The sequence below is a fragment of the Coregonus lavaretus genome, assembly GCF_964263955.1.
Source record: "Coregonus lavaretus genome assembly, chromosome: 31".
NCBI classification, from domain to species: Eukaryota; Metazoa; Chordata; class Actinopteri; order Salmoniformes; family Salmonidae; genus Coregonus; species Coregonus lavaretus.
In genome coordinates, this window is record NC_140018.1 from 20,352,026 (window position 1) to 20,370,969 (window position 18,944).

Genomic DNA, 18,944 nt, shown 5'->3' on the forward strand with positions numbered 1-18,944 from the left:
TTGGCCCACTCGTGTGCTTTCCCCGACAGACAGGAGATGAGGGCGGACACGCTCTCGTATCCCGAGGGAGCCAGGTGGATGGTTGCCAGGTAGAGCTCCACCTGGAGCAGAAACCCCTGACACCCGGCAGCTGTTCCATCATATGCCCTCGGGAGCGAGAGCCGAATCCCACTGGAACCAGTGTTAAAATGGGTGGACAGCGACGTGGGGGGAATTGGAGGAAGAGGAGATGTTGGGAAACCTCCTCTCTCCCATCGCTCCATAGTGTTCAGGACTCGATCCTTTGTAGCACGGTCGAGTGCTGCTGGATGCGTTCCTCCACTGAGCTTGAAGGAATGGACGTGCCTGCTGACTCCATTACAATGGTGCATGATTCTGTCATGCGTCGGTGTAGCGGTAGGATGGAATCAAGCGCAGGACACAGAACAGTATAAACAAAGTTCTTTACTGGAACAAAATTAGCAGAGCAAATCCTCCACGCAGGGAAGAGCAAATACCGGCTCACCAAAAGACAGCAAAACAACGAACAATCACGCACAACACCATGAGGGAACCAGAGGGTAAAATAGGGAAACAAATTAACATAATGGGTAACAGGTGTGATCAATACAGACAAGTGTAACACAGAAAACATTGATCGGTGGCAGCTAGTACTCCGGTGACGACGAACGCCGAAGCCTGCCCGAGCAAGGAGGAGGGGCAGCCTCGGCTGAATTCGTGACAGTCATATCTGTTTACTGTTAATTAATATCATAACCCCTTCTGAGTTTCTTTGCCCATGGGAGAAGTATATTTTGCCCCCCCAGTCCTTTTTCCACACAACTTCATGTAGAATTGTTGAATGAGTTTCCTGTAAACAATAGATATTATATTCCTTCTCTTTGAGCCATGTAAATACTGTTCTTCTTTTGTTATTATCTGCTAAGCCATTACAATTATAACTGGCTATACTTATTTCACCATTTACCATAATGAGATACAAGTTTCAAATCTATTTATCATAATATATGTTTGTAAATTTACCAATAAAAAGTACCATAGTGATTGAGTGTCCATATAGCTGTACCATGATATTTGCATTGCTACTAAGTAACCCTCGAATTGTTCTCCACTATTCCCCCCGCTAAAGCCCCTCCCCATCCCAAGTTGGGATGTCATCCCAGTGATCGGCATACCACCCCCGTCCCCCCGGATCACTAGGCCCCCCCAAGAGGCCAGGACCCATCCTTCGAAAACAGCACACAGTGCCACCCACAAAACAGAAGCAGGTCAACCGCCAAAAGCATTTCCAATGCTCTCACCTCAATTTGCTTTATATATATATATATATATATATATATATAGCTATTAAAAATAAATATATCTATTCAAATATCTTGCATATCTTAATTTCCATCATTATCAATTAATATGCGTAATAATGTTGTCAGTTCATGGGAAGGATTGTTACCAATAACCTGGATTGCCATTGTATTACGTTACATTTTTGTCAAGCAATTATTATTTTAGCAAACAATTATTGTGGTTCATCCTATATTTTCCCTAACATCCTTAACCCCTTGCAACAGATGTGTGATACAAACACACACACACGCACGTACTCTTACACACTCAACCCCTTTCCTCCATAATCAACCATAAGCTCAGATGCTCAACGGTTGTTACATCCCAGAGCCCAACTCAAGAAAGGACCTGATTTATGAATGCATATACAGTTACAGCTGTTTGAGAAAGCATGCAAGATTGAGCAAAAATTTACAAAAATGTGAGATTTGATTAACCTTTGTCAAGTCCTAGGTGATGGAAATCAGAGCCACCCTCTTCCCCTGAAACACAAACACTCTGGTCCCCCGTTGTAACCATTTTCCCAAGCATCCCTGTGCAGTCAGACTGATTATTTTGTGCCACCAGGGCCACAATAATATTCCCCCTCTCTGATTGTCCGAGTGTGATCCCCTCCCCATGTGTTACTGCAGCCAGTGTTGCCAACACTGCCACTACCTGGGTGGGGGTACCCCACCGGAATCCCCACCGGCTAGGTACAAGGTCGTCAAGGTTCTCATTAGCAGCTTTGAGAATTTCCTTGTATATTATGCTCTCCCATCAGGGGTCTCTGGCTTTGTAGGACCAACCCTGCCAGGCAGGCTCAGAATCTTGAGGGGGCGGTGCTGCTCTAGTAGGTCTCTGACCGCATTTATCTTTCTGTTTCGGCTGCATATAGGCAACTTACAGCAGGGCCATAAAACAGATGGGGACTTCTCTGTGGTGTATGGGTCGCTCAGGTGGGTGTCTAGGATATAGGGTTGGGGACCGTTCCATGATGATAGGACGATAAAAATGTAATTAGTTGTATACTTTATTTTAAAATGTATATCCCTCATCTGTACAAAATTGAAAGCTCTCTCTCACAACCCCTGCTCACAGACACACACTGGTTCTGGGATATGCAACCATTTCCTTTCTCACTCAGTTAACGGCACACTTTTCCAAACACAAAAACGCATACCACACCTTCCATTACAATACATCCACACATACCAACATACTGTGCCTTCTATGTCTTCTGTTTGCTATGTTTTTATCTCCACTATGTTGATTGAGTACTTGTGTTCTAATTAGTTATATTTGAAGATGTATTATTTCGCTTGTTATCCTTTCTTGTAATTCCGTCTTATCCCTTTATAAAATACTATAAATACTATAAATGTGTTTTATTATTACGATCCCTACCATGGCTAGTATTGGGTGTTCCATTATTCGACTCCACTATTAGAACTTTCAGAATAGCCATGGAGTAGTCTTTGTGTCGCGGAACATTTGGTTGTCAATATACAGTTTATCGCCTACGAGAGCAACACGCTTCCCTTTTGATCTATTTTCCTTGAAGATTGGGTACAGAACTTTGCGCCTTTCTGCAATCTCCCTCGGAAACTGATCATTCATGCCTATTTTCGTGCCAGCAAGTCTTTTACCTAGGCTTTTAACCATTACTTTATCCTTAAAGAAAGCAAATTTGGCAACGATTGGATGCTCATATCTCTGTCCTCTTTGTCCGAAACGGTGTACACGTTCGAGTTGGATTTTATCGACAGCATCGAGTGGGATTTGAAGCGCTGTAAAAGAAGTCCTTCACAATTTTTCCGGTAAACTCTCCTTTCTTGGATACCCGTAAGTACTCGATTTTCTCTCATCGTTCTAGTCTGTATGTCTAGTAAGGCTTCTCTCAGAAAGTTGCTCTCCTTTTAAAGTTCATTAACGTCCGTTTCTATCTTAGTGACTGTCCCTTTTAGCTTTTTTGTATCTTTCTCCATTATCACAGCTTTTTCGTCACTCATTTCAAGACTCGCCTTCAACTCCTTTACATCCTTACTGACCAACTCTAGTATGCCCAGTTTGTCATTTATCAACTTCAACAGATCGCTTTCAACATTTACCAGTCCCAGTGGTGAAAAGCATAAATCATCTGTATCCGTCGAGGAGTCGCGTTTTCTCTTGGAGATTGATTCTCCTCGTTTATCCTCCGTCATGTTTGAGTGTTGCTTGTTGTTGTAATATTTGTCGATACATTTCTCTAGCCTTATGATTTGTTTTGTATTATTATCCAGATTGAATGTTATTACCCAGGAGTATATGAAGTTCTAATATTTAGTCTAACTTACTGATATTGAATATTATGTTTTTATCTTGAGGTGATTCGCACCGCTGTGTGTTCAATACGCCATCTTGTCACGTGACCTAGCCAGACCCCTTATGTGCAGTATTCAGAAACTTTGTTATGAGACTCGAAATTGAGCTCAGGTGCATCCTGTTTCCATTGATCATCCTTGAGATGTTTCAACAACTTGATCAGAGTCCACCTGTGGTAAATTCAATTGATTGGACAGGATTTGGAAAGGCACACATCGGTCTTTATAAGGTCCCGCAGTTGACAGCGCATGTCAGAGCAAAATCCAAGCCATGAGGTCGAAGGAATTGTCCGTAGAGCTTCGAGACAGGATTGTGTCGAGGCACAGATCTGGGGAAGGGTACCAAAAAATGTCTGCAGCATTGAAGGTCCCCAAGAACACAGTGGCCTCCATCATTCTTAAATGGAAGAAGTTTGGAACCACCAAGACTCTTCCTAGAGCTGGCCGCCCGGCCAAACTGAGCAATCGGGGAGAAGGGCCTTGGTCAGGGAGGTGACCAAGAACCCGATGGTCACTCTGACAGAGCTCCTGAATTTGTCTGTGGAGATAGGAGAACCTTGCAGAAGGACAACCATCTCTGCAGCACTCCACCAATCAGGCCTTTATGGTAGAGTGGCCAGACGGAAGCCACTCCTCAGTAAATGGCACATGACAGCCTGCTTGGAGTTTGCCAAAAGGCACCTAAAGACTCTCAGACCATGAGAAACAAGATTCTCTGGTCTGATGAAACCAAGATTGAACTCTTTGGCCTGAATGCCAAGCGTCCCGTCTGGAGGAAACCTGGCACCATCCCTACGGTGAAGCATGGTGGTGGCAGCATCATGCTGTGGGGATGTTTTTCAGCGGCAGGGACTGGGAGACTAGTCAGGATCGAGGGAAAGAGGAACGGAGCAAAGTACAGAGAGATCCTTGATGAAAACCTGCTCCAGAGTGCTCAGGACCTCAGATTGGGGCGAAGGTTCACCTTCCAACAGGACAACGACCCTAAGCACACAGCCAAGACAATGCAGGAGTGGCTTCGGGACAAGTCTCTGAATGTCCTTGAGTGGCCCAGCTACTGGAGAGACCTGAAAATAGCTGTGCAGCGACGCTCCCCATCCAACCTGACAGAGCTTGAGAGGATCTGCAGAGAAGAATGGGAGAAACTCCCCAAATACAGGTGTGCCAAGCTTGTAGCATCATACCCAAGAAGACTCGAGGCTGTAATCGCTGCCAAAGGTGTTTCAACAAAGTACTAAGTAAAGGGTCTGAATACTAATGTAAATGTGATATATAACCGTTTTTTATTTTTTATAAATTCTACAAACCTGTTTTTGCTTTGTCATTATGGGGTATTGCGTGTAGATTGATGAGTGGGGGGGGGGGGAAATGATTTAATCAATTTTAGAATAAGGCTGTAACGTAACAAAATGCGGAAAAAGTAAAGGGGTCAGAATATTTCCAAATGCACTGTATAGCCAAGATATCATTACAAATTGTGTATTTATTATTACGTGTTATTACTTTTCTATTATTTCTCTATTTTCTTTCTCTCTGCATTGTTGGGAAGGGCCCTTAAGTAAGCATTTCACTGTTAGTATACACCTGTTGTTCAAGAAATGTGACAAATAAAATGTGATTTGATTTAAGCCCACGCTACCCAGCTGTTCTCTCACTCCTTCAGAGACCTACTCATACCTACTTGTGGCTGCTATTGACGCACAGTCATAGAGCTGTTCCCCTTTAACAGCTGGCCAATGGAGTGTTTGTGACAGCACATGATCCTCTCCATTTAACATGACCCCAAACAAACCTCTTCTCCCTTGTGTGTGTGTGAGAGAGAGAGAGCACAACCCAATATGCATGTGTGTAGTACAAGTGAAGTCAAGACTGATACACTGACACTAACCAGTCCTTTGAGGTGAGACAGTGAGGTAAAAGAGAAGAAGAGCGAGGAAGAGGACTCACGACGAAGAAGAATCCGATGCTCATCATCTTGGCCGTCCGTATCACGTTGTGATTGGCTAGACCCCGCCTCTCAAGCACCTGCTGGGAGATGACATCACCCACCCCCACCAGCGTGCCTGCAGGAGAGAGAGAGGGGAGAGAAAAGAGGGAGGGAGGTGAGAGGACGTGAGAGAGGAGGGGTAGAGAGTGAGAGTGTGAGTAACAGAGAAGATCATTGGGATGCGGTCATCTGCCACTCTGTGCCAGCAGTCTGCGGACACGTGCTTAGACAGACACATGCCAACCGGTGACGGTGCCAACGACAGACAAAGCAGTAGAAGCCCATTCAAAGACATCAGCCACCATTAACCATTAATCCCCTGTACACCTACAGACCTTCACATGGTTCAAAGACTGATAACATCAGACATCACTACTGATGATTATCAGACATAATGTACCTAAAAATAATCAACATTGACTCACCACATGCACCACTACTGTTATAATTGATTTAATGAGTGTACTATAATAAATCTCTATGGTTTGAGACATAAATAAATAGACTGTAGTTACACTGTAGCAGAGGAATGGTTAACTGGGCATTGGTCCTACTCTACACATGTCCACTCTACCCAAAGATTGTCAAATTGACATTTTTGCTATTTTGCCTACGCTCTTATCCAGAGACTTACAGTTAGTGCATTCATATTAAAAGGGAAGATTAGGTTGCTGTTAAACATTTTGATTAGTTTCATCCTTCCAACTAAAAGTCCCAATACAACATATCACTTTACATTTGTATTTTGGGAGAAATTTATATTCAAATCCGAATTTGACTGAAGTCATGTTGGGAAAGCGTTCGGAAAATGATGTCAAAAGAAGAACACACAAGGGAATACACAGCAGGAGTGAAGCCACTGTCCACAAGGGAATACACAGCAGGAGTGAAGCCACTGTCCACATAAGACCTAGTCCTCCTATTGTTTTTGAAAAATATTTTTGCACTCTGAATAAAGCCAACATATGATATGAGCATATCCTGTGTTTTCTTTATTCTGTCTCAACAAATATATATATATTTTTACCACATATAGCACACAGGCTTGTAGCATAGCCCCTTTTACACCCCTGCTGGCTTACATTATCCCTACTAGCTAACCACTAACAGCCTTGAAACACATCACTTATTAGGAGCATTTGTTTACTGTTACACAAAATCAAGATAAACCTTTAACATTACAGTAGACACTGAACGTCTATAACCAAACTGACTAAAACACTGTTGTTGGCCAATGGTAGCTATAGCTAGCCACATGCTAACCTGAGTGCTACTAGTAGCAGTAAATCCAGGTAAATGGCTAACACAAACATTGGCTACCATGATATCCTTCAAGTTATATTGGCCAATGAAGATCAGGCAGTTCAGCAAAAATAAACACATACCTTGAAATAAACAATGACATTAATCCGATCGGTATTTAACCACTCATTTCCAAAAAACATGCAGTATTCTGTTGATGGAGTTGTTGTAGCTAGCTTGCTAGCTAGCTTATTCCTAGCCCTTGATCATGACTCTTAGTTCCATTACATTATACATAAGAGTCATTGGACGAAGGCGTCTTCTGTAGGGGGGAGTTTTGTTAAGAGCCGGGATGCTTGGTCTGAACATTAACACACATTAAATTCATACACACCTTTATATGGTTAGGGTTAGGGTTCCCACATGTCAGGGGCTGATGTGGATGCGGTGTTGGAGTCAGGCGCAGGACACAGAAGCTTAGTTGATCCGACTTTAATAGTCACAGGAGCAAAATACAAATCCAACGGGCCTCAACAAACAGGAGGCGAGCGAATACGCAAAACAGTGCGTAAAGTGCGAAAAGCACTAACAACAAGAAAACAAATAACCTACACCAACGGACAGGCGTACAACAACACACAACTACAAACAAAACCAAAGGAAACTTATAGGTGACATAATCAATACGAGATATGGAACAGGTGCACTAATCAGACAAGACCAAACAAACATAGATAACATCAAACGGTAGCAGCTAGTACTCCGGGGACGACGAACGCCGAAGCCTGCCCGAACAAGGAGGAGGAGCAGTCTCGGCGGAATTCGTGACAGTACCCCCCCCTTGACGCGCGGCTCCAGCTGTGCGCCAACCCCGGCCTCGGGGACGGCCAGGAGGACGTGGAGCAGGGCGCGTAGGATGACTACGATGGAACTCAGTCAGGAGGGATGGATCTAAAATGTCCCTCCTAGGCACCCAGCACCGTTCCTCCGGACCGTACCCCTCCCACTCCACGAGATATTGTAGATCCCCCATCCGACGTCTCGAATCCACGATGGACCGGACTGAGTACGCTGGAGCCCCCTCGATGTCCAGTGGGGGCGGAGGGGTCTCTCTTATCTCACTCTCCTGGAGTGGACCAGCTACCACCGGCCTGAGGAGAGACACATGGAATGAGGGGTTAATGTGATAGTCTTTAGGCAGTTGCAACCTGTAACACACCTCATTCAATCTCCTCAGGACTTTAAATGGCCCCACAAACCGCCGGCCAAGCTTCCGGCAGGGCAGGCGAAGGGGCAGGTTTCGAGTCGAAAGCCAGACTCGATCTCCAGGGGCGTAGACTGGACCCTCACTGCGGTGGAGATCGGCGCTCGCCTTCTGCCTGCGGATGGCCCGCTGCAGATGTACGTGGGCAGCGTTCCACGTCTCCTCCGAGCGCCGAAACCACTCATCCACCGCAGGAGCCTCGATCTGGCTCTGATGCCATGGTGCCAGAACCGGCTGATAACCTAACACACACTGAAAAGGGGTCAGGTTAGTAGAGGAGTGGCGGAGAGAGTTCTGAGCCATCTCTGCCCAGGGGATATACCCCGACCACTCCTCCGGCCGGCCCTGGCAATAGGATCTCAGAAACCTACCCACATCCTGGTTCACTCTCTCCACCTGCCCATTACTCTCCGGGTGGTAACCCGTGGTAAGGCTAACCGAGACCCCCAAGCGTTCCATGAACGCCCTCCAGACTCTAGAGGTGAATTGGGGACCCCGATCAGACACTATATCCTCAGGAACCCCGTAGTGCCGGAAGACGTGGGTGAACAAAGCCTCAGCGGTCTGTAGGGCAGTAGGGAGACCCGGCATTGGAATGAGACGACAGGCCTTAGAGAACCGATCCACAACGACCAGAATAGTGTTATTCCCCTGAGAGGGGGGAAGGTCCGTGACAAAGTCCACCGAGAGGTGAGACCACGGCCGTTGTGGAACGGGCAGGGGTTGTAACTTCCCCCTGGGCAGGTGTCTAGGCGCCTTACCCTGAGCGCACACCGAGCAGGAGGAGACATAAACCCTCACGTCCCTAGCCAATGTTGGCCACCAGTACTTAACACTAAGGCAGTGCACTGTCCGGCCAATACCTGGATGTCCAGAGGAGGGTGACGTATGAGCCCAATAGATGAGACGATCACGGACCTCGAGCGGCACGTACGTCCGACCCACTGGACACTCTGGGGGAGTAGGGTCGGTGCGTAACGCCCGCTCAATTCCCGCATCGACCTCCCATACCACCGGTGCCACCAGACAAGACTCCGGCAGTATGGGAGTGGGCTCAATGGACCTCTCCTCTGCGTCATACCGCTGGGACAGGGCGTCTGCCTTACCGTTCTGGGACCCTGGGATGTAAGTGATCTTAAAAACGAACCGGGTCAGGAACATGTTCCACCTAGCCTGACGAGGGTTCAATCTCCTCGCTGCCCGGATGTACTCCAGGTTACGATGATCAGTCAGAATGAGAAAAGGGTGTTGAGCCCCCTCAAGCCAATGCCTCCACACCTTTAGGGCTTGAACCACGGCTAACAGCTCCCTGTCCCCTACGTCATAATTACGCTCCGCCGGGCTGAGCATTTTAGAATAAAAAGCGCAGGGACGGAGCTTAGGAGGCGTGCCGGAGCGTTGCGACAGTACTGCCCCAATCCCGGCCTCTGACGCGTCCACCTCTACCTGGAACGCTAAAGTGGGTTCCGGGTGCGCCAGCACCGGAGCCGAAGTGAACAGGTCCTTCAGTTTACGAAACGCCCTGTCCGCTTCAGCCGACCACTGCAAACGCACCGGGCCCCCCTTCAGCAGGGAAGTAATGGGAGCTGCTACCTGTCCAAAACCCCGGATAAACCTCCGGTAGTAATTGGCAAAACCCAAAAACTGCTGCACCTCTTTAACAGTGGTTGGGGTTTGCCAGTTACGCACGGCTGACACCCGGTCAATCTCCATCTTCACCCCTGACGCGGACAACCGATGACCCAAGAAGGAGATGGACTCCTGGAAAAAGAGACATTTCTCTGCCTTGACATACAAGTCATGCTCCAACAGCCTACCCAACACTCGGCGCACCAGGGCTACATGCTCGGCTCGTGTAGCAGAGTACACTAGGATGTCGTCAATGTACACTACCACTCCCTGCCCATGCAGGTCCCGGAAGATCTCGTCCACAAATGATTGGAAGACTGAAGGAGCATTCATTAACCCGTATGGCATGACAAGATACTCATAATGACCTGAGGTGGTACTAAATGCCGTCTTCCATTCATCTCCCTCCCTAATGCGCACCAAGTTATAAGCGCTCCTGAGATCCAGTTTTGTGAAGAAACGCGCTCCGCGTAATGATTCAGTCATACTCGCAATCAGAGGTAGAGGGTAACTGTATTTCGCAGTGATCTGATTGAGACTACGATAATCAATACACGGGCGCAAACCTCCATCCTTCTTCTTCACAAAAAAGAAACTCGAGGACGCAGGGGAAGTGGAGGGCCGTATGTATCCTTGTCTCAGGGACTCAGCTATGTATGTTTCCATAGCCGCCGTCTCCTCTTGAGACAGAGGATACACATGGCTCCGCGGAAGTGCCGCACCTGTCTGGAGGTTTATCGCACAATCTCCCTGTCTATGAGGTGGCAATCGCGTCGCCCTCGTCTTGCTGAACACGAGTGCCAAATCCTCATACTCAGGGGGAATGTGCATTGCGGGCACTTGGTTCGGACTCTCCACCGTGGTCGCCCCAACGGAAACACCTAAACATCGCCAGACCAACGGAAACACCTAAACACTGGCCAGACCATTCCTTGAGAGCCCTCTGTTGCCACGAAATGGTGGGGTCATGGGTGATTAACCAAGGAAGCCCCAGCACCACAGGATACGCAGGAGAGTCAATGAGGTACAACTGAATAATCTCCTCATGACCCCCCTGCGTCTTCATCTTTAGTGGCGCTGTGACCTCCCTAATCAACCCAGATCCCAACGGGCGGCTATCTAGGGCATTGACATGAAAGGGTGCATCAACGGGCAGGAGGGGAATCCCTAACTTAGAACAAAATTTCCGATCAATAAAATTCCCAGCTGCGCCTGAATCGACTAGCGCCTTATGCTGGGAATGAGATGCAACCTGAGGAAATACCACAGGTATACACAAGTGAACAACAGAGAGCTCTGGGTGAGTGCGGGCGCCTACTCACCTGAAATGACTCCCCAGTGCGCGACCTGTTGTCTCGATTCCTTGGAGACCCTCCCCAGCACCTAGCCGCAGTATGTCCTCTACGGCCACAGCTGGTGCAGGGGACGGCCCCCCTCGGGTTCTCTCTCCTACTCTCTCTAGCGCCAGCACCCCCAAGCTCCATTGGGCTCGGCTCGGAGGTGCTGGGGGATGGAATGGACGGCCCCATCTCGGGACGTCCGCGGGTGGCCAGCAGGGTATCCAGACAGATGGACATGTCCACTAGCTGGTCGAAGGACAGATTGGTGTCCCTGCAGGCCAGCTCTCGACGAACGTCCTCACGCAGGCTACACCGATAGTGATCGATGAGGGCCCTCTCATTCCACCCCGCATCCGCCGCTAGAGTCCGGAAATCCAGGGCGAACTCCTGTGCGCTCCTCTTCCCCTGTCGGAGGTGGAACAGACGCTCCCCCGCCGCTTTACCCTCAGGAGGGTGATCGAAAACTGCCCTGAAGCGGCGGGAGAACTCCGCGTAGCTGATGGTGGCGGCGTCTATTCCCCTCCATTCGGCGTTGGCCCACTCCAACGCCTTGCCGGAGAGACAGGAGATGAGGGCGGAAACGCTCTCGTATCCCGAGGGCGCCGGGTGTATGGTGGCCAGGTAGAGTTCCACCTGAAGGAGGAACCCCTGACACCCGGCTGCGGTGCCATCATACTCCCTCGGGAGCGAGAGCCGAATCCCACTGGATTCCGGAGCTGGTCTGGTGGGGCTGGCCGATGGTGGTGGTAATGTAGGAGGAGGTGTGGGCACGCCTCCCCTTTCCCATCGGCGCAGGGTGTTCATTACCTCCTGCATGGCGGAGCCGAGTTGCTGGATCATGGCGTCCTGGCAGCTGACCCAATCCTCCAGCGACTCAGTCGCCGCCGCTGCTCCTGCTGACTCCATTGTATGGTGTGTTGTTCTGTCAGGGGCTGATGTGGATGCGGTGTTGGAGTCAGGCGCAGGACACAGAAGCTTAGTTGATCCGACATTAATAGTCACAGGAGCAAAATACAAATCCAACGGGCCTCAACAAACAGGAGGCGAGCGAATACGCAAAACAGTGCGTAAAGTGCGAAAAGCACTAACAACAAGAAAACAAATAACCTACACCAACGGACAGGCGTACAACAACACACAACTACAAACAAAACCAAAGGAAACTTATAGGTGACATAATCAATACGAGATATGGAACAGGTGCACTAATCAGACAAGACCAAACAAACATAGATAACATCAAACGGTAGCAGCTAGTACTCCGGGGACGACGAACGCCGAAGCCTGCCCGAACAAGGAGGAGGAGCAGTCTCGGCGGAATTCGTGACACCACACGGCCATATTTCCATGTTACTGCGCTTGTTTACAGAAAACAGACAGAAGACAGAGTGGACTACCTGTGCTAATTAGCTATCTGCGTCTCCGAACACCTGTGTGTAAACGGAAGACAGATGCCACAAACGTGTTGTCACTGAAAAATAATATCAGCTGCAACTGTGTTAAAAACGGTTACAACAGTGTACAGTAAGTGCGTATTTTGCATTTGGGAAATGATTTTGATGTGATGTGAAAGTAGAGGGATTTTTGTTTCTAGAACCGTACAGCAATTGAGAATTGATTCAAGTTTAGATGCAGTATTTGGCTGTTTTGGCTTCCAGAGCCAATTCGCCCTTTCAACAGAACATGTAAGGTCCTTGGACTAAGGAGTAACATTAGGCTCCTTTAGTACAATATTAGGCTAGCTTATTCCATCCCCAAACACCATGCTAGATCCGTGTGAGTGGGCCAGTTCATTTTGCATGGCCCGGTGCACTTAGATAGCTGGCTATCTTTGTGTTTTATAATCAACTAGCGACATAACATGACAACTCTTTGGGCTCTTTAGTACTTGCTTACCCGATTCACATCCATCACCGAAGCCACCCGCCGTGGTGCTGTAAGTAACACTGGTGGTATCAGTGGATTTGGAGCATACATTGATTGTGGCCAAAGAACCGGTTTTTAGCTTCAGCTTCATGTTGAATCCACTCTTCCACTGTTGGTCGCGGCCGTAATTATAAAAGTGAGGTACGCATATGACTGAAGCTCCCTGACCCAGTCTGCCTGAAGCGGTAGGACTTTCTTCCCATCTAGCTACTCGCATTTTGACCAAACATGTATGCTGGTAAACAGTGCACTGCCACCACCACCAGTTCTTCTCTTGCGCCAAAGCCGCAATGTATTGTTGGTATATAAGTTTTTGATAAATGTAATTCAAATTGTGAAAAATACCTTTTTTATTTGTGGAAATATATCGTGCCACCTTCCCTTTAAGATAGCTAGGTGGGACAACCACATATCTCAGTAATAGTAAGTACATTTTCCTCAATAAAGTGCTTGACATTAACTTTTTTAGCCACTTGTCTATCGGACAAGTAGGACTGATTTTTTTCCTACCTGTCCAAAAGCTCAAGTCGCTCGCCCCCGCCCACAAAAAAATGGGCCAAAACAGTGACTGAAGATTGTGTTGTATTATGCAAGAAACTACTTCACAAAATAAAATGCATTATTATCACTGGTACTGACAATGGAAGGCTGCTGGTCTCTGATCCCAAGTATTATATCTCCTGCTGTTGTGGACTTGAGCAAGGCACTTACATGTGTATTGAAGTAGTAAAAAGTGTAGTATTTGGTCCCATATTCCTAGCACACAATGACTACATCAAGCTTGTGACTCTACAAACTTGTTGGATGCATTTGCTGTTTGTTTTGGTTTTGTTTCAGATAACTTTGTGCCCGATAGAAATGAACGGTAAATAATGTATTGTGTCATTTTGGAGTTACTTTTAATGTAAATAAGAATATAATATGTTTCTCAACACTTCTACATTAATGTGGATGCTACCATGATTATGGATTATCATGAATGAATCGTGAATAATGATGAGTGAGAAAGTTACAGACGCACAAATATCATACCCCCAGGACATGATAACCTCTCACCATTACAATAACTGGGGAGGTTAGCATTTTTTGGGGTGGTTTGATATTTATGCATCTGTAACTTTCTCACTCAACATTATTCACGATTCATGCTATAACTGGGCAAATAACTCACTAACTAGCAATGAATATCAACAATCTGCACACATAGCTAGGCTTGCTTTGATCTCAAAAATGCATCTCGCGACTGCATGATTGAAAGACCGCTCGTGCCATTCAATGCAGGCATACAATAATTATATCCGGAGGACAATTTGATCCAATTCTGATCGGAGTAGCTTAATTGCATGATTCGGACCAATTAAATCTATAATCTGCTTGTCCGACAATTAGTTTTACTTGCCCTGAAGGGTGTTTAAGATACTCTTTGAAGAGGTAGGGTTTCATACGTTTTCAGAAGATGGGCAAGTGTAATTTAGATGTTACACAGTTGTAGTACATTGTAGCACTAATATATTTGTGATACTGTGTAGATTCATGTGAACAAGTGTATTGCGGTCACAATGATATGTCACCAAGATGAGACCACATCTAATAGGCTAATATCATTAGATAAAGGCACTAAGCCAATTTAACCAATATAGCCATAGTGCATTCGGAAAGTACAGACACACTTTTTCCACATTTTGTTACGTTACAGCCCTATTCTAAAATGGACTAAATTGTTTTTTCCCCCCTCATCAACGTACACACAATGGCCCATAATGACAAAGCAAAGCAGGTTTTTAGAATTATTTGCTAATTTATTAAAACAAAAAACTGAAATATCACATTTACATAAGTATTTAGAACCTTTACTCAGTACTTTGTTGAAGCACCTTTGTGTCACGGTTTCGGCCGAGGCTGCTCCTCCTCCTGGTTCGGGCAGGCTTCGGCGGTCGTCGTCCCCGGAGTACTAGCTGCCACCGATCTATGTTTCATGTTCGTTTGGTTTTGTCTTGATGTTGTACACCTGTGTCTTGTTAGTCCTCGTTAGTGTCCTATTTAGTTCTCGTTGTGTGTGATTGCTCTTCTGTTTCGTGTTGGAGCTACGTACTCCCCTCCAGTGTTTTGGAGAGGTTTTCGCACATGTTAGTGCGCCGTTTGTTTGACGCCTGTGTGCGCCGTTATTTCGCCTTCGGGCTTATTGTGCTTATTTTCTACGTGAATATTGCACTAAAGTCTTTTGGACTGAGCTTCTGCGTCCTGCGCTTGATTCATGCACCACACCAACCTTCAGCACCCCTTGACAGAATCACACACCAAAATGGAATCAGCAGGATCTGCAGTTACGCCTGAGTCGCTCGAGGAGCATGTTCGCGGCCAAGATGACCAGATACGACAACTGGGGACCGCTCTACAGGACGTCATCAACACCCTGCACCGATGGGAGGCCAGCGGGATACCCACACCTCCACCTACCCTGCCAACCCCATCGGCCGGTCCACCAGTCCCAGGTCCGGAACCCAGGGGGATTCGGCTCTCGCTCCCGAGGGCGTATGACGGAACAGCTGCCGGGTGTCAGGGGTTCCTCCTGCAGGTGGAGCTCTACCTGGCCACTGTACACCCGGTGCCCTCGGGACACGAGAGCGTTTCCGCCCTCATCTCCTGTCTCACGGGCAAGGCGTTGGAGTGGGCTAACGCCGAGTGGAGGAAGATGGACGCCAACACCATCTCCTACTCCTACGCGGGGGAGCGTCTAGTCCACCTGAGACAGGGGAGGAGGAGCGCACAGGCGTTTGCTCTAGAGTTCCGGACTCTAGCGGCGGACGCAGGGTGGAATGAACGGGCCCTCATCGACCATTTTCGATGTAGCCTACGGGAGGACGTTCAACGTGAGTTGGCCTGCAGGGATACCCATCTCACCTTCGACCAGTTGGTCGATATGTCCATCCGTCTGGACACCCTGCTGGCCACCCGTGGACGTCCCGAGGGGGGTCCGTCCATTCCGCCCTCCGGCACCTCCGAGCCGAGCCCTATGGAGCTCGGGGGTGCCGGCGCTAGAGAAAGGAGGAGGAGGAGCCCGAGGGGGCCTGTCTCCTGCACCAAGTGCGGTCGTGGAGGGCACACTGCGGCCAGGTGCTGGGGAGGGTTCTCCGGGGGAGAAGACGACAGGCCACGCACTGGGGGGGCCTCCCAGGTGAGTAGACGTCCCACTTACCCAGAGCTTTCTGTTGCGCACTTTTGTATACCTGTGTGTTTTCCACAGGTTGCACCTCATTCCCAGCATAAGGCGCTAGTAGATTCAGGCGCAGCTGGGAATTTTGTTGATCGGAAGTTTTGTTTAGATTTAGGGATCCCTCTCCTACCTGTTGACAAACCTTTTCCCGTTCATGCCTTAGATAGCCGCCCGTTGGGGTCGGGGTTGATTAGGGAGATCACAGCACCACTTAGGATGTGTGCGCAGGGGGGTCATGAAGAGACTATACAGCTGTATCTGATCGACTCTCCTGCGTACCCAGTGGTGCTGGGAATTCCCTGGTTAAGCACCCATAACCCTGCTATTTCGTGGCAACAGAGGGCTCTCGATGGGTGGTCTGCTCAGTGCGAGGGGCGATGTCTGGGTGTTTCCGTGGGGGCGACTTCGGTGGAAAGTCCAAACCAAGTGCCCGCACTGCTCATTCCGCCTGAATATGGGGATTTAGCTCTCGTGTTTAGTAAAACTAGGGCGACGCAGTTGCCTCCTCATAGACAGGGGGATTGTGCGATTGATCTCCAGGCAAGAGCAGCGCTCCCACGGAGCCACGTGTATCCTTTGTCTCAAGAGGAGAGAAAAGCTATGGAGACTTACATAGCCGAATCTTTGAGACAGGGATACATTCGGCCCTCCACTTCTCCCGCCTCCTCGAGTTTCTTTTTTGTGAAGAAGAGAGATGGAGGGTTGCGCCCGTGCATTGATTACCGTGGTCTCAATCAGATTACTGTGAAATACAGTTATCCACTCCCTCTGATTGCGACCATGACAGAGTCATTGCATGGAGCGCGGTTTTTCACAAAATTGGATCTCAGGAGCGCGTATAACTTGGTGCGCATTAGGGAGGGCGACGAATGGAAGACAGCGTTTAGTACCACGTCAGGTCATTTCGAATATCTCGTCATGCCATATGGGTTGATGAATGCTCCATCAGTCTTCCAATCCTTCGTAGATGACATTTTCCGGGATATGCAGGGACAAGGGGTGGTCGTGTACATTGATGACATTCTGGTGTACTCGTCTACCCGAGCCGAGCATATAACCCTGGTGCGTCGTGTATTGAGGAGGCTGTTGGAGCACGACCTATATGTCAAGGCAGAGAAATGTCTGTTTTTCCAGGAGTCGGTCTCCTTTTTGGGTTATCGGTTGTCCGCGTCAGGGGTGAGAATGGAGGTGGATCGTGTGTCCGCTGTGCGTAATTGGCAAACTCCAACCACTGTCAAAGAGGTGCAGCAGTTTTTGGGCTTTGCGAATTACTACCGGAGGTTTATCCGGGGTTTTGGACAGGTGGCAGCTCCCATCACGTCCCTTCTGAAAGGGGGTCCGGTGCGCCTGCAGTGGTCAGCTGATGCGGACAGGGCCTTTAGGAGACTGAAGGACCTGTTTACGTCGGCTCCGGTGCTGGCGCATCCGGATCCCGCATTACCCTTTCAGGTTGAGGTAGACGCGTCTGAGGCTGGTATAGGGGCCGTTCTCTCTCAACGGTCCGGCACGCCACCTAAACTCCGCCCCTGTGCTTTTTACTCAAAAAAGCTCAGCCCGGCGGAGCGTAACTATGACGTTGGGGACAGGGAGCTGTTAGCTGTAGTTCAAGCCCTTAAGGTGTGGAGGCATTGGCTTGAGGGGGCTCAACACCCTTTCCTCATTTTGACTGACCATCGGAACCTGGAGTACATCCGGGCAGCGAGGAGACTGAACCCTCGCCAGGCTCGATGGAGTATGTTTCTCACCAGGTTTGTATTTAAAATCACGTACATCCCTGGGTCCCAGAATGGTAAGGCAGATGCGCTGTCCCGGCGGTATGACACGGAGGAGAGGTCCGTTGAGCCCACTCCCATACTACCGGAGTCTTGCCTTGTGGCACCGGTGGTGTGGGAGGTCGATGCCGAAATCGAGCGAGCGTTGCGTACCGACCCCAGCCCTCCACAGTGTCCTGAGGGTCGGAAGTACGTTCCGCTCGAGATTCGGGATCGACTCATTTACTGGGCTCACACGTCACCCTCCTCTGGACATCCGGGTATTGGCCGGACATTGCCTTAGCACTAAATACTGGTGGCCCACTTTGGCTAGGGGTGTGAGGGTTTATGTCTCCTCCTGCTCGGTGTGCGCCCAGTGTAAGGCGCCCCGACATCTGCCCAGGGGTAAGTTACAACCCCTGCCCGTTCCACAACGACCATGGTCCCACCTCTCGGTGGATTTTGTGACAGACCTTCCCCTCTCTCAGGGGAATACCACCATCCTGGTCGTTGTGGACCGGTTCTCTAAGGCCTGTCGTTTTCTCCCTATGTCGGGTCTTCCTACTGCCCTACAGACTGCTGAAGCCCTATTTACCCACGTCTTCCGGCATTACGGGGTACCCGAGGATATAGTGTCTGATCGAGGCCCCCAGTTTACCTCCCGTGTTTGGAGAGCGTTCATGGAGCGTTTGGGGGTCTCGGTTAGCCTTACCTCAGGGTACCACCCGGAGAGTAACGGGCAGGTAGAACGTGTCAACCAGGATGTGGGTAGGTTTCTGAGGTCGTATTGCCAGGGCCGGCCGGAGGAGTGGGCACGGTACATTCCCTGGGCCGAGATGGCCCAGAACTCTCTCCGCCACTCCTCTACCAACCTAACCCCCTTCCAATGTGTGTTAGGTTCCCAG

The 18,944-nt window shown here is 48.8% G+C and overlaps 1 protein-coding gene across 2 annotated transcripts in view; it reads right to left on the reverse strand.

Annotated features, from left to right (window-relative positions):
• Positions 1-18,944, reverse strand: part of LOC311106941 (mitochondrial inner membrane protein Mpv17-like) — a 56,141-nt gene that overhangs the window by 26,319 nt on the left and 10,878 nt on the right. For both annotated transcript variants that reach the window (XM_084149345.1, XM_084149344.1), the window contains exon 3: positions 5,634-5,749. In XM_084149345.1, coding sequence (XP_084005471.1) covers positions 5,634-5,749 — 116 coding nt within the window. The remainder of the gene's footprint in view (positions 1-5,633; positions 5,750-18,944) is intronic.